At 38.5% G+C, this 23,077-nt stretch overlaps 1 protein-coding gene across 5 annotated transcripts in view; it reads right to left on the bottom strand.

Moving 5' to 3' along the window:
* Positions 1-4,113: 4,113 nt before the first annotated feature.
* Positions 4,114-23,077, bottom strand: part of GPALPP1 (GPALPP motifs containing 1) — a 50,820-nt gene continuing 31,856 nt past the window's right edge. For 2 of the 5 annotated variants that reach the window (XM_077974314.1, XM_015121011.3), the window contains 3 exons: positions 21,180-21,278; positions 13,552-13,770; positions 4,114-4,458 (listed from right to left, as the gene is read on the bottom strand). In XM_077974314.1, coding sequence (XP_077830440.1) covers positions 13,552-13,770; positions 21,180-21,278 — 318 coding nt within the window. In that variant the 3' untranslated portion in view covers positions 4,114-4,458. Of the gene's footprint in view, positions 4,459-11,234; positions 12,302-12,944; positions 13,771-21,179; positions 21,279-23,077 lie in introns of those variants that run through there. The other 3 variants (XM_077974313.1, XM_001094145.5, XM_077974315.1) reach the window with 2 other exon arrangements.

The raw sequence follows: 23,077 nt of genomic DNA, 5'->3' as shown, positions 1-23,077 counted from the left end.
TTTGGTTAATTTTTGTAATTTTGATAGAGACGGGGTTTTGCCATGTTGGCCAGGCTGGTCTTGAACTCCTGACCTCAAGTGATCCTCCCACCTCTGTCTCCCAAAATGCTGGGATTACAGGTGGGAGCCACCACACCTGCCCTTCTATTCTCTTTAGAATAATACATTTACAAGTTATCTAATGGCCATGTATGAGAGGCCAGCAGGATTATAGCATCATATTTGATTGCTAATTATATTATAAACAACGATTTATTAAATACCTACCTCTCTATAATGCTTTAAGAAATCCTTTTCAAACTACTCTATGTCAGGCTTTTTACTGATCGTAGTTTCCTTTTTCTTCTTTATGTTTTGCCTACCCAGAATGCGTTATCTTCTTTTGGTAACAATACCTCCAGTTTCCTTTAGGGAAACATTATGGTGCACACAGGGTAGAGAACTGCTGAGCAAGCTGAGGAATCCAGTGGCCTACCAGTGGCCTCAACCAATGATAATGGTTAGCTGGGAGTTGCTAACTCTAGGCCCCTTGGGCTTGAAGTGACGGCGAATCTGGTTTCAACTTTGGCTAACCTCTCTCCAAGCCTCTTGTCATTGGACATCTCATATTCAAGAGACACGATTAATTGGCAGAGTCAGGCAGACTTACTTGCTATTGATTGGGATGGAGCTGGTCATCCTTCATATTTTTTTCATTTCCCTGTCTTCTTTTTTTTTTTAGATTGAAAAGCTAAATAAATAATTTTGAATTGTACTGTGATTTATAAATTGCAGCAGAATGTGGTGAATAAACTGTGACAGCTCATTTCTCAACTACCTTGTTTGTGCTAAATGTACTTCTTGATGTCAGAGGATGTGATGGAAGCAAATCAGGAGGGAGGAGCAGGCATTTTAGAGACAGTGCCATCTTACTGCGCGGCACCTACCCTGGCTGAGTCATCTCTGAAGCATGTCGATGTGTGCATGGGACCCATCCCCTCTGCACATGAAAATTCATAACCATGAGCCAGGATTAGCAGATACCGAATGAAAAGGGGGTTCACAATGGCCAGATGCTAACACTGGTAAACCTGAGATGAATGGACAGGTTAGGTGGGTGAGACCCCAATTTGGTAAACACAATGTCGGCATTCTCATTAGAAAACTGGTGGGAATCAAAGGTTGAGACGGAGCCATAGCATCAGATGTTTTTGTCATTATAGTATGTGTAATCTTTGTTTCCAATGGTAACATTTCCACTTTCTTTTAGGGAACTACCTTACCAAGTTTTTGTTCTAGGTGGTTGAGATAGAGTTTAACCCAGCCTTTGGCTCCATGGGTGGAGATAGGAACTAGCCTGGGCTACTGGGTGTTTTATCTCCTGTCCATGTGGTTGATTTAGGGTGAACAAGTGACCAAAGGTGAGCCGATCAGCATCAGTTCTTGGATTTGGCAGGAACTACTGGGAAAGAGCAACTTTCTTTTCACTGGTTGGTTACACTGGCAGAACGCCACTTTAGGCATGCTGCTATCCAGCTTGTCACCATCTAGGAAGCCACCTGAGGATGAAGCCCACACAGCGGAAGGCGGGCCGAGGACGAGAGACAGAATCCTGTGACGCATTCTGGGCACCCAGATCCAGTTGTACCTAAAGCCAGGGCTACAGTCTGGACTTTTCATTACATGAGTGAATAAATCTTTATCTTATTTTTTCTTCCTTTTTTTGTTTCTTTTTTTTTTCCTTTTGTTTTTGTTTTTTACTATTTTTATTTTTAAAAAATCTTTTATTTTTAATTAGTTTTTTGAGAAGGGGTCTCACTCTGTTGCCCAGGCTGGAGTCCAGTAGCGTGAACATGGCTCATTGCAGCCTCAGCCTCCCATCTCAGTCTCCCAAGTAGCTGAGATTACAGGCACACACCACCATGCCCAGCTAATTTTGGTTTTGTTTTTGATTTTTTTCTTTTTTTGAGACAGAGTCTTGCTCTGTCACCCAGGCTGGAGTGCAGTGGCACAATCTTGGCTCACTGCAACCTCCACCTCCCAGGTTCAAGTGGTTCTCCTGCCTCAGCTTCCCAAGTAGCTGGGACTACAGGCACCCGCCACCACACCTGGCTAATTTTTTTGTATTTTTAGTAGAGACAGGGTTTCACCATGTTAGCCAGATGGTCTTGATCTCCTGACCTCGTGATCTGCCCGCCTCTGCCTCCCAAAGTGTTGGGATTACAGGCGTGAGCCACCACACCCGGTGCCCAGCTAATTTAAAAAATTTTTTGTACAGACGTGGTCTCCTGTGTTGCTAAGGCTGGTCTTGAACTCCTGGCCTCAAGCAGTCCTCCTGACTTGGCCTCCCAAAGTGCCGGAATTATAGGTGTGAGCCACTGTGCCTGGCCACATGAGTGAATAAACTATCTTTTTTTTTGATTAAGCCAATTTGAGTTCAGTTGCTATCACTCGCTGCCAAGAGTCCCAATACAGGAATCTTCTGAGGTCATAAGAAATAAGTGAGCCTATTTACCAAAGTTGTCTGAGTGCATCTATTAGCCAGGGGGCTACAATAACAACCACCATCATTTATGCTGGATTTTGTGCTAACTATTTAAATATGTCATCTCATGTAATCCTGGTAACATCTTGTGAGTTATTATTGCCCCACTTAAGAGACAAAGAAATTACAGTTGAAATAGGTTAAGAAACTTTGTCAGGTTTACATAGCTAGTGTTTCCATAGGAATTGACTGCAGGCTGCTGTCTCCAAAGTTTATACCATGGTTAACTGGCATGGTATAACTTCAATATGTTAGTCAGGGCTTAGTTGCAAACAAAGGAGTATACTCTGATTAGTTTAAGCCGACCCAGAAATTATATAAGCAGGAATGTGTCCACCCACACTGCAATGCTCCTCTAGAGAAGCCCGTCTCACAGTCACAGCAGTTGACACCACGGATGCTTGGGACTGGGTGCCAGACATGCCACCTCTGTTGCTGTTGACGATCTGTCCATGTCCACTAACATGCCCATCAGAAGATGATTCTGGGAATACCAGCTTCTTCCCTTTTCTCCCTTGGAATACCAATTGCACGTGGATGCATCTGATTGGCAGAGGCCAGGCCACATACTCGTGCTCTAGTAGCAAGGGAGCCTAGGAAAATGAGTTTTACCTTCTGTCTTTTGAATCAAGAGGCTCAGTGGCCACAATCTGACAACCATCTAACATCTTTGATTCTAGAAATCTTAACCTCAATTCTATTAATCTTAATGTGAGACTCTAAACTGTGGCTTGACTGCAAACATTTTAAACTTTAAGAACCTCTAGCAATGTCATGTTCAGACCAAAACAAGTTGGATTCTCATACTTCAGGGTACACAGAATCACCTGGGCAGCTTGCCCAAAATAGACGGCCCAACCATCTATTGGGTCCAACCCCAAACCTATAGATGGAATAAAAACTTCTGATTGGCTGGGCACGGTGGCTCACACCTGTAATCCCAGCACTTTGGGAGGCCGAGGTGGGCTGATCACTTAAGACCAGGAGTTTGAGACCAGCCTGGCCAACGTGGTGAAACCCCTGTCTTTACTAAAAATACAAATAACAGCCTGGTGTGGTGGTGCATGCCTGTAATCCCAGCTACCCACGAGGCTGTGGCATGAGAATCGCTTGAGCCTGGGAGGCAGAGGTTGCAGTGGGCCAAGATGTGCACCACGGCACTCCGGTCTGGGCAACAGAGTGAGACTCTGTCTCCAAAAAAACAAAACAAAACAAAACAACAACAAAAAACAAACAAAAAAACCCTCTGGTAAGGTTAGGGCATCTATGCTTGTAATAAGCTCCCAGGGGATTCTGATGAACATCAAAGTTGGAAAGACATCGGTTTTGCTGACTAAATTGGGCTTCATTTTTGTTCAACTATCACCTTCCATTCGCCTAAGCCTAGATATTGCTCATTTCTGGTAAACACTCAATAAAGATGCAGCTCCACTGTGTGTTCACATATGCTCGCTAGAAAGACTATAAATGTGATTTTAAAAAGCTCTTTATGATTTGCTGGTAGAAAGAAATACTCTGAAACCATCTTCTCATGTCATTTTCTTAGAGGCAACACAGTAGAATGGATTGATTAACATCTTACAAACTGACAGGTTAAAAGATAGTTTTAAATCTTTATTGATAAACTCATTTGACTGCAAACATTTTAAACTTTAAGAACCTCTGTTTTCAAATATGACAATTTTATTAGGCAATATACAAGGCTTTTAGGGGAAAACACTAATTTAAATTCAGTTAAAATGAAGACTAAAGAATAACCACAGTTTCTAGATTTATTTGCTGGACAATATTAAATTAATTATATCTGTATCTGTTATAAATATGAGCAATCTTAGGCTGATGATAAATTGCTTTTGTTAAGTGTGTAGTGTGAATTAGGTATTATAGTATTATTTATCCTTAGGTGAGCAAAATGTGTTGCTTTCAGCCATCACCTAAAAAGACAAAAATCATCATGTTATATATATAAGCAACTTCATTTGTTCTTTTGTACCTAGTGATAAAAAAGGAACAAGTTTATTTTCATCTCAGAGCTCTGATTATATGAAGACAAAACTAGGACTAAATACCTTATCATATAGCCTGTTTGGCCAACATTACCCCATCATAAAGAAAACAAATGGAAGTGCTTTAAAGGGCAGGACAGTGGTAAGTAATCAGAGATATGAAAATGAACTTTGAAATGCTTTTCAATATTCTTGAATAGGTTCTTGAAATTTGTCCAGATCTCAAAACAATGATGCACCCTTATAACTTTTATTATTTGTCTTTCATACCTAGTTCTGCAGAAGTTTGTTGCTTTTTTTTTTTTTTTCCTTTTTAGAGACGGGGTCTCTGTCGCCCTGACTGGGGTGCAGTGGCACGTTCATAGCTCACCGCAGCCTTCAACTCTTGGACTCAAGTGATCCTCCTGCCTCAGTTTCCTGAGTAGCTGGGACTACAGATGTATGCCATGCCACCATGCCCAGATAATTTTTAATTTTTTTTTTTTTTTTTTGTAGAGACAAGGTCATGCCATGTTGCCCAGTTTGGTCTTGAACTTCTGGCCCTCAAGTGATCCTCCTGCCTTGGCCTCTTGAAGTGCTGGGATTACAAATGTGAGCCTCTGTGCCTAGCCTTTTGTTTCTTTTTAACATTCTTTCACCTACTGTTGTCTCTTCTTTGTCAGCAAGTATAGAAACTGGTATCTAAAAGTAAACTCAGTTGCTTCTGAAGTTAATACCTTAGCTGCCAAAGCACAGTTATCTAAGACCTCAAAGTAACATTAACTGGTTAATTCCCCCAAGGAAAATAGTCATAAGGTAGAGACCACTCTTTGCAGATTATCTATAGCCTACCAGTGCTCCCTTTTTGTGCTCCCTGCCTTTTCAATGTTCTGCATTTCTGAGGCATTCAGTCATCAGGCATCCCTGGCCTCAAGTCAGCCAGGGACAAGGACCTTATAATCTGACTATTCCTCTTAGGGACTTATCTATTTTAAAAGGTGCTGAAGGGATGGTAAAGTGCAATGAAACTGAATTATCATTGGCAGTAGAATCTTGAGCACTGTAGCAGCTGGTTGGTAGATGTTTGAAGGGTGAATGCTTTTAGGCATTCACTCAACAGAAGTGACAATCCATTCTTCAAGAGGCAAGTATTGCTGGTACTGGTGTTTGTTGCTATGCAACGTAAAGTGATTATGTATTTAGGAATATATAATGGGAAAACAGAACATGTAACAAGGGAGAGGGGATTGCTTTTAGGAACACATGTAAGTGCAGTGGTTCTTTTTTTTTAAATTTAATTTCTTTTTAGAGACAGGGTTTCACCACATTGGCCAGGGTAGCCTTAAACTCCTGGCCTCAAGCAATCCTCCCACCTTGGCTTTCCAAAGTGCTGAGATTACAGGCATGAGCTACCTTGTCTGCACGTAAGCGCAGTGATTCTTAAACTTGAATTTATAAAGAATGGCCTGGAATAATTGTTAAAAATGAAGATTCTCTGATTCTAACCCCAAAGATTCCTATTCAATAGGTGTGGGCCTGGAGATCTGCATTTAAATGAACTCCTAGGTGATTCTGTTAGAAATAGTTTAAGGATTACAAATTAAGAGACAGACTGACCTACTGTATTTTTCAGTCCCTAAGTAAAAACATCCTGCTATGTCCAGAATTCTAAAGACTTGAGTAATAACTGTTGAATCCATCTGGTGCTATTCAGTTCTTAAAAAGAATATAAATAACCCTCAATAACCAGGCCCAGGAGGAAACAAGTAATTTACAACTTCTGAAAAAAAATCTATTCTTAAATATTTATAGTTTTGATGATAAAGTATAGGTTCACTGTTCAGTTTAATGTATTAATGTTCTGATAACTAATGACAGTTATTAGTGGAGTTACATACAGGGTGTTTGCAGAGCAAGGGCCTAAGAGTGAATTCAGACACATTTGGGGAATTCTGGAAGGCCAGCAAAGTAGACCTTTGGTGTAAGAACCATCTGATCAATTCCAATGTAATGTTTATAACTTGGTTAAGAAGTATTCTCCATTGGAGGCCGGGGCAGTGGCTCACGCCTGTAATCCCAGCACTTTGGGAGTCCGAGGCGGGTGGATCACCTGAGGTCAGAAGCTCAAGACCAGCCTGGCCAACATGGTGAAACCCCGTCTCTACTAAAAATACAGAAATTAGCCAGGTGTGGTGGTGGGCACCTGTAATCCCAGCTATCAGGAGGCTGAGGCAGGAGAATCAATTGAACCTGGAAGGTGGAGGGTGCAGTGAGCTGAGATTGCGCCATTATACTCCAGTCTGGGCGACAGAGCGAGACTCTGTCTCAAAAAAAAAAAAAAAGTATTCTCCATTAGGAAGCTTCCTTTCACCTCCCAGGACTGGGTTAGATGCTCCTATATAGGCTTCATAGTATCACTAGATACTATGAAGACCCAACCCTGAGCCATCACATTTCTCACAATATACCCACCACACTGGTGCAGTTCTTCAAACACCAAAGAACTAAAGCTTCAGGGCATTTGCATATGTGATCAGTCACTTTTCACACTGCTAGCTTTTCATTTTTTTAGGTTTCAGCTTAAATGACACATCTTCAGAGACTTCTTCTCACCCTGATTCGATAGAATGCCCATCCTCAACTACTTGTTCTAGTCTCTCACCGCCCTGTTTTCTAACAGCTATCAACAATGTGCAATTACTTGATCTTTTTTACTCAGATCTTTTTCTGCTCTCCCACTAGAATATAAAATCACAAATCAACGAGTCTGCTTTACTTATCTGTGAATACCCTGGAAGTGACCAGCACAGAATCTTCTCCCAGGCAGGAAGATTATGCCTGCCTGGTTCACCATCGTGTCCTTAGCACCTAGCATGCACTGAGGCATTTAATAAATGTTTATTGAATAAATGAACAAACATATAAGCTCCTCAAGAAATACTTATTATCGGGAAATGATCTGAGAAAGCAAAGGTTCTCTTTTTGACCCTACATGTTCAGATTCCTATCATTCAATGCTTAGTTTTTATGTTGCAAAGCATCTCTTTTGGTCACTTTCAATTTGGGAGGTAGAGAGACCAAACCAAACCAAAGAAACTCATACTCAAACAATCCAGAAAAACCTACCCACTGTTACAGGTCCTGTGATAGGAAGAACAATGGAATCTTGGTTATAACCCAGTGCCACAGTGCTCTCAAGAGCATTTCCAGTTTGTCTGTCTCGTGTTTCTAAATAAACAGACAATATCTGTATAGTTACCTTAGGATAATGAAAACCTGGCAAACGAGTTGTCTAGAGTTAAAGTTGTTGTTGTTGTTGTTTACAATAGCTTACAATGATCTGGATGGCCGGAATAAACCTTTGCAGAATATTATCTTTACCAATACTGCCTGCTAATAATATTAGAAAAGCTAATAATGTTAAAACAAAACAAAAATAAAAACTACAACTTCTCAGATATAGATAAAACTTTATTTATACGTAAAAAATTACATTCAGGAATTCTGTTCCTAAAAACATTCTCTTAGTAAAGCTCAAAATGAAAAGGTTGAAAGGGGCAGTGAACAGCTTTTTAACTGTGTACACACTGCAGTCACAAGCAATTTTTTAAGCTGCAAAAATCACCTCTCCTAAGTAGCATGAGCTTTTGAAACTGAAGACTTAAATCTCACGATGGCATCAAAAGCTAAAGCAAAATAAATCAATATTCTGAAACAGAAGACTTGGCTGTCGATGTTAATGGGGTGCTATCTCCAACCACTTTCCATCATGTTACTTCTTCCTCTTAGTTGTAACTCAACAAATAACTTTTTCTAATAATACCTATCACTGCATGGAAAAAATGAAAAGAGAAGTGATAAGGGCCTCCTATTAGTAGTTTAATATTAACATTATCTACCCTCAATAAGAAACAAAAAATGCCATAATGTTTTAGGATAAAATTATTTATATAATAATCATTGATCTATTCTAAAGCATGTAAGCCTTGGTACCATGCAAATCACTTCTTTTTTTTTTTGGAGATGGAGTCTCACTCTGTTGCCCAGGTTGGAGTGCAGTGGCACGATCTCGGCTCACTGCAACCTCTGCCTCCCGGGTTCAAGCAATTCCTCTGCCTCAGCCTCCCGAGTAGCTGGGACTACAGGCGCACGCCGCCACCACGCCCGGCTAATTTTTTATATTTTAGTAGAGACAGGGTTTCATCGTGTTGCCCAGGCTGGTCTCGAACTCCTGAGCTCAGGCAATCCGCCTGCCTTGGCCTCCCAAAGTGCTAGAATTACAGGCGTGAGCCACGGCACCTGGCCAACCTCAACTTCACTTCTAAATAAATTGTTAATTCAAAGAATCATTCAGGCCAGGCGTGGTGGCTCACACCTGTAATCCCAGCACTTTGGGAGGCCAAGGTGGGCAGATCACCTGAGGTCAGGAGTTTGAGACCAGTCTAACTAACATGGTGAAACCCCGTCTCTACTAAAAATACAAAAATTAGCCAGGCGTGGTGGTGGGCGCCTGTAGTCCCAGCTACTTGGGAGGCTGAGGCAGAAGAATCACTTGAACCCGGGAGGTGGAGGTTGCAGTGAGCCGAGATCACGCCATTGCACTCCAGCCTAGGCAACAAGAGTGAGACTCCATCGCAAAAACAAAAAACAAAACAAAGAATCATTCGATGTTAAAATGATAAATGTCAAGTGGTTGCTACATCTAAACAAGATTAAAAACTCTTAGATGAGGGCTTTTCTTTTTTTTTTTTTTTTCCTTTTCTTTTTTTTTTTTTTAGAGCAAGACTTAATTTACTATGTTGTGCCCAATACAAAAAGGATTTCATTTATCTGGTAAGGCGGTCTTACTAGGGGTGTACCCACCATCTGTCGTGTTTTGTTATATCCCTCCTTACTTCCCCACCTGCTAAACCAAATAACCCCACTATTTACTTACCAGTAATGTGGTTACTATTTGAAGCATCTAAACCTATTGGAGATGACAATTTAGAGAGCTGGACAAAATCATATAATTTCAAGTATAATAAACTTAAATGGCACCTTCGATGGTACGAACATTAAAAGTATCTGCTCCATTATATGAACTTAGTGTTGCTCTTTTTTCTTCTTCATTTTTAAATTTCAAAAGAGGTCACATTCCTATGATACTTGGCCAAAAAATGTAGGAAATTAAAAGGTCCTTATTAAAATGTCTTCTGCCAGATGGAAAGGAGACTTGATTCAGTTAGGTCTTTTGCAGCTTCGGAAGTGGGGAGGGATGAAATAAAGAACACCTTTCCATCCTGTGCAATAACTACTTTGTCCTTCAATACTCTTGTATTGGGATTAGTCTCTCTGTGGGGCAAAACAACCTCTGAAACTGGCCTTACATTGTGTCAAAATTATCCTCAGGTTGGCACAAAAGAGCATTAGCTCCAAAGCCAGTAAGGTAGTAACTTCTGGAAGCATTAGGCGGAAAGCAGAGGTTTCTCTCCTTTATGCCAAGGTCATGGTCACTCCAAAGTTGAGGGATGAAACAGTAAATATATAATACAGAAATATCCCTATTCTCTTTAAATGAGAAAAACAAAGAAAAGTAAGTATCCAAAGATAACAGTTTTACTTTAAAAAATACAAATTTCTCAAAAATATGTTAAGAATTTACATAACAAAGAGGAGCTAGAAAATAGTTTTTCCTTTCATTGGGAAAAAATTATAACAAATAATATTAATGCAATGGAGATACTCTTGTACAAAATTTTGTGTTCAGAAAATACTGCTCATTAAAAATGACATTTTTGGTCAAAAGGTAGCTCTGTTCAATTTTGAGTACGTAAGAAAGTTTTTCAATTTGCTTAGGAGAATAATTCATCTATTTATTTATTTATTTATTTATTTAGAGATGGAGCTTCGCTCTTGTTGCCCAGGCTGGAGTGCAGTGGTGCGATCTTGGCTCACTACAACCTCTGCCTCCCAGGTTCAAGTGATTCTCCTGCTTTAGCCTCCCGAGTAGCTGAGATTACAGGTGACCGCCACCACACCCGACTAATTTTTATATTTTTAGTAGAGATGGGATTTCACCATGTTGGTCAGGCTGGTCTCGAACTCCTGACCTCAGGTGATCCACCCACCTCGGCCTCCCAAAGTGCTGAGATTATAGGTGTGAGCCACCGCGCCCAGCTAATTCATCTTTTTAATAGCAACGCTCCTTTTGCTATGGTTTACACTGATGCCATGGAAAAACTATATTGTACTGTTATTATTAGAGGAAGAATAATTTGTACCATCATATAAATAGTTTACTCAGTTTTCATAAAGCTTACAGGAACTAGGAATCAGAATCTTTTTCCATTAAAAATTTGTGTCTCGGCTGGGCGTGGTGGCTCATGCCTGTAATCCTAGCACTTTGGGAGGCCGAGGCAGGTGGATCACCTGAGGTCTGGAGTTCGAGACCAGCCTGGAACAATATACAGTGAAACTCCATCTCTACTAAAAAATACAAAAATTAGCTGAGTGTGATGGCGCATGCCTGTAGTCCCAGCTACTTGGGACACTGAGGCAGGAGACTTGCTTGAACCCAGGAGGTGGAGGTTGTAGTGAGCCGAGATCACAGCACTCTACTCCAGCCTGGGTGACAGAGCAAGATTCTGTCTCTCAAAAAAACAAAAATAAACAACAATAAAAATTTGTGTCTCATCAAAACTAGAATACTAGTGGAACAATTGGGATTAATCTGCAAGAAAATATAACTTATAGAATTTCCATTTATTTAACAATAGTTTAATAGTTTAAATAAAATTTATCATCTTATAAATTTACCATCGTAAGAGGCAGTGCTTAAAGCATTACAAACTTATAATACTCCCAATTAGGAGGGTTATGATTATAAATTTTCCATTTCCATTTTTGTATTTAGGGATTATAAATTTTTTTAAAAAGGCTATTCACGATTGATATGACCCCCGTAAATTAGCTAAAAAAAAAGGTTATGACCCCATATATTAGCTACAAACTGTTAAGTACAGTATATAAATGAGTAAAGTCAGATTGTCCCAAAGCAAAGTTCCAGGACTCAGAAAGCTTTGGTTGAGATCATAGAGATTGAGTCTTACAGATTTCACACTGCCAACAGTTAATGGCATATCTTGTCCTGATTGCCTCCCCTAGAAATACGAACTATTAAAGTTGGAAAAACCAAAATAGTTTTCCCTTAGCACATGAGATAACCCAGAGATCTTTCTGACTTAAAAACAATTAAAAAAATTAAACAACAAATAAAAAGCCCTGAGTACTAAAACAAGAAAACTGATTACAAAACAGGCAAAACCCATACCCTCTATTTTCAAGTAAATTTGTATTCACTGGCTGCAGTTTAAAGGGAAATAACAACACATTTCAAAGTCACGGATTTACAGGAAGGACTTGACACACTGACTCCAGGGCAGGTTAGGTATATTTCACGAGGAGGTCCAGGCTGTGGTAGAGATTTGGCAGTCAGTCCTGACCAGACCTTAGAGGGTACTTGTGAGACACCACAAAAATCAGGGGGAATGGAAGCCTCTTAAAATAATTATTTGAAGAAAAGCCCATAATTCCCCATACTTCCACAGAAGCTAAAGGCACATAGAATATCCTGTTCTATATAAGAAACATTTGTTTTATGTTTCCACATGACCTTAAAAGGACACAAAGAACAAGGTAAATCTGTATGTTTTTTAAGATTAAAATAATCTCTAATCTTAAGAAGCCAAAAACAAATAAAGATGGACAAAGAGTATTCTTCAACTTTTCTTCATTGCACAGGGAAATCCCCCTGAGGTAAGAATAAGAAAACTCAGTAAGTTGGAAAATATTTATAAATTTAACTATATTTCCCTCAAAAATCACATTTGAATATTGATATAGGTTTCATACAATTAAAAATCATAAAGATTTGAAGAAGCAACCTCAGCTTTTATGTAATTTCTTTTCTTTTTCTCTTTTTCTTTCATTTTTGAGACGGAGTCTCTTGCTCCTGTCACCCAGGCTAGAGTGCAGTGGCACGATCTCGGCTCACTGTAACCTCCGTCTCCCAGGTTCAAGCAATTCTTCTGCGTCAGACTCCCAAGTAGCTGGGATTGCAGGTGCGTGCCACCACACCTGGGTAATTTTTTTTTTTTTTAATATATTTTTATCAGAGATGGGGTTTCACCATGTTGTTCAGGCTGGTCTCGAACTCCCGACCTCAGGTGATCCACCCGCCTCAGCCTCCCAAAGTGCTAGGATTACAGGTGTGAGCCACTGGCCTCTTTTTTTTTTTTCTAAAGAGACGAGGTCTCACTTTGTTGCCCAGGCTGGAGTGCAATGGCATAATCACAGCTCACTGCTGCCTCGAATTCCTGGGCTCAAGGGATCCTCCCGCCTTAGGCTGCTGAGTAGCTGGGACTGTAGGTGTGCTCCACTGCACCTGGCTAGTGTTTTGTAGATATGGGGTCTCACCATCTTAAGCAGGCTGGTCTCAAACTACTGGGCTCAAGTGATCCTCCCACACTGGCCTCCCAAAGTGTTGGGATTACAGGCGCGAGCCACTGCACCCAGCTTTATGTAATTTCTTAATTACCATTCTGAACCCTTGTCAGATTGGGCTACGGATGAATATTGGAATAGTTTTGAACCTTAACTTATAGGGGACCTTTCTAAGCAACAAACATTTCCTAGTTGGGATTTTGTTTAACATACAAACTACCAGCAAGCCTTTCTTCATCTTTAATAAAGTGTGCATATTTACTCAAGTATCAGATCACACCTTCCTTTGCTATTTCTCATACGCTGAATTTTTATTTTAACATTTTTAATAGCAATGCCCTATTAGGTTATTATGAAGGAAAGGCTATTTTTCCAGTAAGCCATATTTTTCATCCCACAAGGCTGACTTTTCAAAAATCACTGTTTACTTACAAAAATATATAATTTTTAATCTATTATAAAAGGAAATAGATTTGAGCACAATATTAAAGACAACAGAGTATTTGTAAAAGTTCACATTGATCAGTATTAAAATATACCTCACTGAAATATACTTACTTATAAAAACATATTGCCTTTGCCATGTGAAAATCTGGTGTTTAGTTCTCTAGATTTTTTTATCAGGGCCTTTTTCTGAGCTTCATCAAACCGATTAACCTTGAGATCCTTATCACGGTCAAATGGTATTCTCTCTTGAGGCTTATTTTTGTCTTCAGCCGCCTTACTCTTTAACTTTTTATGATGCATGTCCATAAGAGATTCTGATCTTTTTGATTCCTGGAGAGAGCAGGAGAGCAGAAATAAAAACTATAGTTTGTATAGATTATTGACAGAATATGATCATGAAATGGCATAATTAGATAGTAATGGTGCACATTAAGGAGGGTTATTTACAAACCCCAATAGTTGTTTTTTTTTTTCCCCAAATCCAAGACAGCATTTATAAAGAAAATATGCAATGAAAAGCATTATGGTTATTTAAATACTAAACATCAAGTACAAACCAAGAACAGGGGTGTGAAAGAAAGAGCAATCATATTGTCACTTCATAGATGTGCTGGTCTTTGAAGGCTAAATGGATGAACAGGAAGGGAAGGCACTGTCAGGCTGAAGCAAAAACAAAGGTAAAAGAAAAGTAGTAAGAGCACGGATGTGGCAAAATTCAAGGCCTGTGCAGCATATGTTGGCATGTTCCATAACCTAAGATAATTTTTGTTCCTTTCAGTTTTCTTTCTCTTTTTCCCTTAATTCCCTCATTTTTTTTTTTTTTCTTCTTAGCTAGGGTAGGTGTTCACATTTTCAGATGTATCTAGTAAGACAAGGTCTCAGCAAAAACAATTGATTTAATAAACTAGGGATTGATTACAGACCTTTGAGTATTGACTAAGGTAAAGGACAGAACAGTCCTGGATGGAAGGAGCAGGGAGGGAGATGGAAAAGGAGATGCTGGTAGTACAGACCAGCAGCCTTCAAACTGGGGTATACGTATCCCTGGGGGCTACACAGAGTAGCGTCCATGCAGTATGAAGGCATGGGTAATTTTAAGGTTATTTTTCCATGGTTCTCTACTTCTTCGTATAGTCTTTCTTACAACTGATTTGGTCTAGACTACCTCTTGTGAAGATGCCATCCCTTTCATTATAGCCCTTTCTCATTTAACAAAGGAGACTATAGAATATTATTTAGGAAAGCAAAAGTCTTCAGGTTATGAGACAAAAATCTAAAATACCGGTATGATTGAAACTTCCTTTAATCAAGAAACTGTAAACACAGGAGGGCTCTGTGTCCTTCTGTGTCTGAAACACATTTCTCCTAAGAGCGTAGGGTCCTTTAGAAATGGGTTTTTTACCTTTTATTGAAATGTTCTGAATTCAGATATATTGAAGAGTGGATAATGGAAGAAAAGACAATTTTTGCTTAACAACCATACCTTTTCCAGGCCCTTCCTACTGCCAAAGAATGTACTTGAGGGGAAAGGAGTGAAGAAAGCTCAGTAAAAGCAAAATAACAAGGCACTAGTAAAAAATGCTGAAAGTGACAGTATCTTATTTTATCCAGAAGGTAAAAATGGCACCTAGATCAGAATTCAAAGTATCACATGAATGGTCCTAACACATTTGAATGGAAAAAGTGAATCAGAAAGTCTGGTCTGGCTGATCTGACAACCAGAAATGACTTTGTCAATTAGATTATGTGACAGACATGTTTCGTAAATTAACTGAACTCAATCTGGAGCCATAAGGTTTTAGTAGCATGTACAAAAGATAAATTAGTAAATATGTATTTAAATTGACACCATTTGCATTTTCCCATTTCTGCTCAATATACTGGGTTAAGCAAAGTACTCTTAATTATTTTATAAATATTGATAAAGTCTTTAGAAACAAACTGATTAGCAAATCAAGTGCTTTCCAGTTCTTTATGTTCAACAAAATTGAAGGAGGTTAAAAAAAAAATCATCAAATATTGCTAAGAAAAAATAGGTAATCAAGGTTGGGCACGGTGGCTCACGCCTGTAATCCCAGCACTTTGGGAGGCCAAGGTGGGTGGATCACCTGAGGTCGGAAGTTCAAGACCAGTCTGACCAACATGGAGAAACCTTGTCTCTACTAAAAATACAAAATTAGCCGTGTATGGTGGTGCATGCCTATAAACCCAGCTACTCGGAGGCTGAGGCAGGAGAATTGCTTGAACCCGGGAGGTGCAGGTTGCGGTAAGCCAAGAGCATGCCATTGCACTCCAGCCTGGGCAACAAGAGCAAAACTCTGTCTTAAAAAAAAAAAAAAAAAAAAAAAAAAAAAAAAAAAAAAAAAAAAGGTAATCAATACATGGAGCATGGAGAAATAAACTTAAGTTCCAAATTCAGAAAAATCTGCATTGTAATGATGGTCCTGCTGCTTTCAACACTGGTAACAATGGGCAAGTAATTTAAGTCTCATTTCCCCAGCTGTAAAATAGTAGTAGTCATAATGATAATTTCTAAATATTTGAAGGAAGAAGGGAGGAATTAAATGATCTAATGAATACAAAGGATTTAGTACAGTGTTGGCTATATAAGAAACAATAAATCAATGCTAAATGTTAGATTTATTGAGCATTTACTATATCCTCACAATGTATTTGTAAATTAAATGTTGTTATTCTCATTATACAGACTTGGAAAGAATGAGAAAACTTATTAATAGGATCAATGTGGAAAAAAAATCAAAGGAGATCCTAATGACTTGACAGTTAAGAGACTATTAATAATAGTTTTTGTAAATAGATCAATATGAGGTTTAAGAGAATAACTCAAATTGTTCAAAGAACTGAATGACATCGCTATAACAAAATAGGTTCATTCTCATTCACTTCTTTATAAAAACCTGGCTTCTTAACTCTTAGAAGTATAAAAAAATACAATTGATGGTAAAATCTGTCTTAATTTTTTTTGTTTCTATTTTTATTTCAATAGCTTTAGGGGTACAAGTGGTTTTTGATTACATGGATGAATTGTACAATGGTGAAGTCTGAAGTTTCAGTGTACCAGTCAACCAAGTAGTATACATTGTATGAAATCTGTCTTATTCTGGCAATAAGTAACATTCATCCAAAGACCAGGAACTAACTAGAAAAAAGTCTTTCATTAAAAGAATAAATTAAATTTACATTTTACTTTTTACAGAGTCTTGCTGTGTCTCCAGGCTGGAGGGCAATGGTGGGATCTCGGCTCACTGCAACCTCTGCCTCCTGAGTTCAAGTGATTCTCCTGCCTTAGCCTCCTGAGTAGCTGGGATTACAGGTGCCCGCCACCATACCCAGCTAATTTTTGTATGTTTAGTAGACAGGGGGGTTCCACCATGTTGGTCAGGCTGGTCTTGAACTCCTGAACTCATGATCCGCCTGCCTCAGCCTCCCAAAGTGCTGGGATTACAGGCATAATCCACCATGCCTGGCCCTTATGATGAAAAATGTTAGATGTCAAATTAAAAAATACACAGTTTTAGGGCCAGGTGTGGTGGTTCACACCTGTAATCCCAGCACTTTGGAAGGCCAAGGCAGGCAGATGACCTGAGGTCAGGAGTTCAAGATCAGCCTAGCCAACATAGTGAAACCCTGTCTCTACTAAAAATACAAAAATTAGCCAGTATGGTGGTATGTGGTTGGGAGTCTGAGGCAAGAGAATCACTTAAACCCAGGAGGTGGAGATTGCAGTAAGCCGAGATCGCGCCACTGCACTCCAGCCAGGGCAATGGAGCAGAGCGAGACTCAGTCTCAAAACACACACATACACACACACACACACACACACACACACACACACGCCAGGGCAATGGAGCAGAGCGAGACTCAGTCTCAACACACACACACACACACACACACACACACACACACACAGAGTTTTAGGGGATACCAAGCAAAAACACTTGAAGATTGCGCGCGCACACACACACACACACACACACACACACACACACACACACAGAGTTTTAGGGGATACCAAGCAAAAACACTTGAAGATTGCTGGTCTCCAGCACTGACGGGTTGAAAAGAAATATAGATTGCCTGTCCTATCATAGATTTAGTGAATCAAAACTGCCAACTGTGGGTCTCAGAAACCTCGCTTTTACTGCCCAAGTTCTGATAGAGGTGATCCATGGGATGTGGAACTCACTTTTGGATCATTCTTTCTAGTAGTTTGGTATTAATAGGAGATAGGATGCCAATACAAAGGAGTGTAGTAAGGTGAATTTTAGGATGGAAAACCATATATGTAGCATTATATGTATGTATAAATGTAAAAAAGCTACACTATCAAAACTTGATCTTTTAGCTCCATTTCTCCACAATTCTCCTTCCTTCCTTGCTTTCACATCTTTCCTTGCTAATGAGATAATAATTCCTTAGTGAGGTGGTAATGATGAAGGTTGACAGGCTAACAAGAGTTGGAAGGGGAAAGCCTAAATATATAACAAAGACCTGGAGAAAATTGAGAACAAAGTTTGAGCAGATGTGTGGAGATGTGAGAAAGAATGGAGTTGTAGGGATCTAACTACTTTACCTAAAGCCACTACTGAGGAAAATGATTTATAACAATGAGCAAAATTGTATGTAAGGTAACAAAAAGCAAACAAAAATGGAGAAATAAAGATGTCAGGTTTCAAGGTACTGATTATTCCTTATATTAGCAAATGAACCATCAATAGAGACAGAGGAATACATTAAATCACTGGACTATTATTATACAATCAATCCAAACAATTCAAGTGCTCAAACTCATGATGATAAAAGAAATAAACTTTTATATCAGTTGTTTCAGGTGTACTACTGTTGGTCTGATTTAGGATAATTTGCACATTGTGACACACAGGAACAAACTAGAGCCAAAATATAATAAAATAATAAATAACACCTAGAAGCAGTCAATTCACTGAAAATCAAAAGCTGAAAGCCGACTGATGTAAGAGATTAATCTGCTAAATGACTAACTTGCTGACTTACCACATTTAATCATTTAACATAAATGTTTGCATTTTCTAACAATATACAATACTTACAGCATTTTTTATTTATTAAAAAAATTTTTTTTTAGAGACAGGGTCTTGCTCTGTATAGACCCTGCAGTGGAGTGCAGTGGTGTGGTCATAGCTCACTGTAACCTCAAACTCCTAGGCTCAAGTGATCCTCCAACTCCAGCCTCCCAAGTAGCTGGGACTTCGAGTGTGTGCCATCACACCTGGCTAATTTTTTACCTTTTTATTTTGGTAGAGATGGGGTCTTGCTATACTGCCCATCTCTTGGCCTCAGAAGATCCTCCCGTCTCAGTCTCCCCCAAAGTGCTGGGATTACATGTGTGAGCCACCATGGTTGGCCAACAGCAATTCATTTTTGAATAAGATGTGTTTGTAACGGCTTTTGAAAACTAATGCCAAACTTCTACTTGATTGGTTTTTGTCTTCATTAAAGTATTTTAAAGACTGCTCGATTTATCAAAAGCTACAGTTTCTAGAGTGGCTTAGTCTTAAGACTATATTAATACTTTGAATAGAAAGTATCTGGAATTTCAGCTTTCAGGGTTCAGATTAGAACCCTATTTTTTTGGATGCATTTTAAAGTAAACTGTAAACATCACTACATGTCCCCCTAAATACCTAGGCATGCATTTGAGTTCAATATTTGTTTTTATATATATATATATATTTTTTTTTTTTTAAGATGAATATACATATGATAAAATACATAAATATTAAGTGTATATTCAATGAGTTTTATAGCTCAAAATCCAATCCAGATCTGGAACCTTTCTATCACTTCAGGCATACGCTGTTTCCTAGTCAAATTCCATACCCCAATTCCAACTACTAGCATTCTGATTTTTTTCCCACCATAGATGCATTTTGCTTATTGTACAGCTCCATATAAACATAATAAGAAGTATGTACTTGCTTGTGTAAGACTTCTTTCACTCAGTATGACTTTGAGATTCATGCATGTTGGATTTATTTGTAATGTGTTCCTTTTTATTGGTGAGTAGTTTCATTTATACCACAGTTTGGTTTTCTTTCTCTTACTGATCAACATTTGAGCTGCTTACAGTATTTAACTATTATGAACAAAGCGTCTATGAACATTCTTGGGTAAATTTTTTTGAGGCTATTAAGAATAACACGTTCAACTCTTTGTGTGGATGTGTTTTCATTTGTCTTAGGAAAATACCCAGGAGGAAAATAGCAGGGTACGTGTCTGTTTAGTTTGATAAGAAATGCCAGTTTGGAAAAAGGCTTAGCTTATTTATCTTCAGTCATTGGTCTTTTCTTACATAACTCATTATGGCTGTAAATTTTCCCTCTAAATACCACTTCATATGGCATCCCACACATTGTGATATGTTGTATTTTTGTCATTCAGGTCTACATTTTTCTAATTTCCATTATCATTTTTTCTTTGATACAAAGTTTAAATGTTGAGTTTTTCTGATTTCCAGTTTTTTAATTTTTATTTTTTTGAGACAAGGTCTCGCTCTGCCATCCAGATTGGAGTGCAGTGGCACAACCATGGCTTGACTCAACCAATCGGTCTGCCCCAGCATCCCAAAGTGCTGGGATTATAGACATGAGCCACTACAACTGGCCATAGTGGGTTTTTTAAGATATTCTGAATCCAAACTTCAATTCTTTGTGGTCAGATAATTTGGGTTGAATGATAGTAATTCCTTCGATTTTGTTGATACTTGACTTCTGAGCACCTGGTCAGTTTTCATAAATACTTCAAGTGAGCTAAGTTTTTGGTCAATTTCCAAAAATGTTTTAAGCGTGCTTCACTGTGGTACTGGTCAACATATATATAATAAATCAAGCTAACTATATTTTAGAGCTTATGGAATTTTCTTTAATACACTGGGAACAGAAAATAATTTTCCTAAACACCTTTCAGGGACCAATGGGTTCAGTAATTTACATTTATTCTTTGAGCTGGGACATTTATCATTTTCCTTTTCTTTTTGTACAGGCACCATCCAACATTTGCCTTTTTTTTTTTAAGACAGAAGATAACAAAATAATATGCCAAATGAATACTGACTGTTTAGTTTATAAATTTAGATTGAACTACATTCAAAAAACGTTTTTTCTCCCATATTTAAATATTTACATCCAACATTCCAAATCTGTTTATAATGTAAACATTTATAAATGGAAGATCTCCATGAGTGAGCAGGGGTCTTGCTTTCTCTCATCAAGTGCTACCTATCTCTAATAATTAGATTTCTGCTAATTTAATATGTAAAATGTGAATTGGAAATATCTGTGAAAAACACAGAAGAATTTTATAAAAACATATATATATGCAACAGAGTTTATTTCAGGATAGATGTATAAAAAGTACATGGTAAAGAGGTAGACATATAAAAGAAAGAGAAATAAGCAAAAGAGAAAAAAATAAACACAGAACTAAAAGATAGGGGGAAAAGGGCTATATATTTTGTTTCTGTTTTTTTTTTTTTGAGGCAGGGAGGCTTTCAAGTGATCCTCACAACTCAGTTGGCTCATTAAAAAAATATGTTTTTAGAAACAAGGTCTTGCTATGTTGCCCAAGCTGGTCTTGAACTCTTGGCCTCAAGTGATCCTCCTGCCTCAGCCTCCCAAGTAGCTGGGATTATAGGCAAGAGTCATCACACCTGGCTCTATATATCTTATTTTCTTACTTACATTGTATGAAGATACCTGCTCAGCCAGTCTCTTATCTCTTCCTGATAATATATGTTCTTCATCTTTCTTACCGGATGACTTCCTTGCTTCTTGTGTTTCCTGAGGAATGAACACAGATAACACACTACTGAATCATAAAATTAAGATAAAACAAAAAATAAATATTATTTTTACTTAGATTAAGTAACAAGAGACACAACTAAGCCAGGTTTGTGAAATCCCTTCTGATTAGAAATATTAACATACTTGGCCAGGCGTAGTGACTCACGCCTGTAATCCTAGCACTTTGGGAGGCCGAGGCAGGCGAATCACCTGAGGTGAGGAGTTCGAGACCAGCCTGGGCAACATGGTGAAACCTCATCTCTACCAAAAATATAAAAGTTAGCTGGGCGTGGTGGTGGGCACCTGTAATCCCACCTAATCCAGAGGCTGAGGCAGGAGAATCACTTGAATCTGGGAGGCAGAGGTTACAGTGAGCTGAAATCGTTCCACTGCACTCCAGCCTGGGAGACAGAGTGAGACTCGGTCTCATAAAAAAAAAAAAATCAAAATATTAACATACTTGATAAGGGATCAGTTACTGCTCTAGTCTATGATTTTCTTGAAAACAAGGAAAAAAAAAACCACCCCACTCAACCTATTTATTGAATTCAGGATGAGTTTGACTAACAGTGGTGAGAGGTGGAAGTGAAAATAAGGCTTAAAAAGATATCCTATATTACTGTTTTCTAAAATAATAAAATCACCCTGTAGGAAAACAAACAAACAAACAAAAAACAAAGAAAAGGAAATAAAAGGTGTACATTTAAAAAAAAAAAAAAAAGAAAAATTGTGTTTATTCACAGATCCTAGCACTGTGTAGCAAACTGTGGACTGTGTAGCAAACTCCAAAGAATTTACCAAAAAACTCCTGGAACTACTAAGCAAGTATAGCAAAGTTGCAGGATACAAGATCAATATACAAAATATAGCAGCAAGAGGCTGGGCATGGTAGCTCACACCTGCAATCCTAGTACTTTGGGAGGCAGAGGCAGGCAGACTGCCTGAGCTCAGGATTTCGAGACCACGCTGGGCAACATGGTGAAACCCCTGTCTCTACTAAAATACAAAAAATTAGCTGGGCGTGGTGGCGAGTGTTTGTGGTCTCAGCTATTCGAGAGGCTGAGACACAAGAATTGCTTGAACCTGGAAGGCAGAGGTTGCAGTGAGCTGAGATGGTGCCACTGCACTCCAGCCTGGGCAACAGAGTAAGATTCTGTCTCAAAAAAAAAAAAAGAAGAAGAAAAAAAATATATATATATATCAATATCAGCAAGAAACAACTAGAATTTGAAACAAAACTATCATTTATATTAGCACGCACACACACACACGAAGTGTCTAGTCTAACACATTTTATTTAGAAAAAATGTTACAGTAATATTCTACAGCATATGCTCCCAAGCAGGAATGGGGAGGGCCCATATAAAAACTACTGAAAACCACTCGTCTCTAAGCATATTCTTATTTTTATTTGCTTAGGAGGCCTCATGGACTAAAACAACACTGTATTTAATAAAGTAAGTTAAAAACATAGAAATAGTTCATTTCTACATTTTCCCAGAAAATAGATGTTTTACTTATAAAAAAAGAAAAGTGATGTTATGATACAATGGAGATAAAAACCTAACCATTTAATATTAAGAGGTAGTAGATATTGTCAAGACTGGAAAGTGAGGACATAACTGATCTCATTCAATTAATGTATGTAAAACACTTTCAATACTTTCTAAAGAGCAATCTTTTTTTGTTTTTTTTTAGACGGAGTCTCACTCTGTCGCCCAGGCTGGAGTGCAGTGGCACAATCTTGGCTCACTGCAAGATCTGCCTCCTGGGTTCATGCCATTCTCCTGCCTTAG

This window comes from Macaca mulatta, chromosome 17, assembly GCF_049350105.2.
Source record: "Macaca mulatta isolate MMU2019108-1 chromosome 17, T2T-MMU8v2.0, whole genome shotgun sequence".
Taxonomy (NCBI): Eukaryota; Metazoa; Chordata; class Mammalia; order Primates; family Cercopithecidae; genus Macaca; species Macaca mulatta.
Note: the sequence above shows the minus strand (reverse complement) of the source record. Positions and strands in the feature narration are given on the sequence as shown.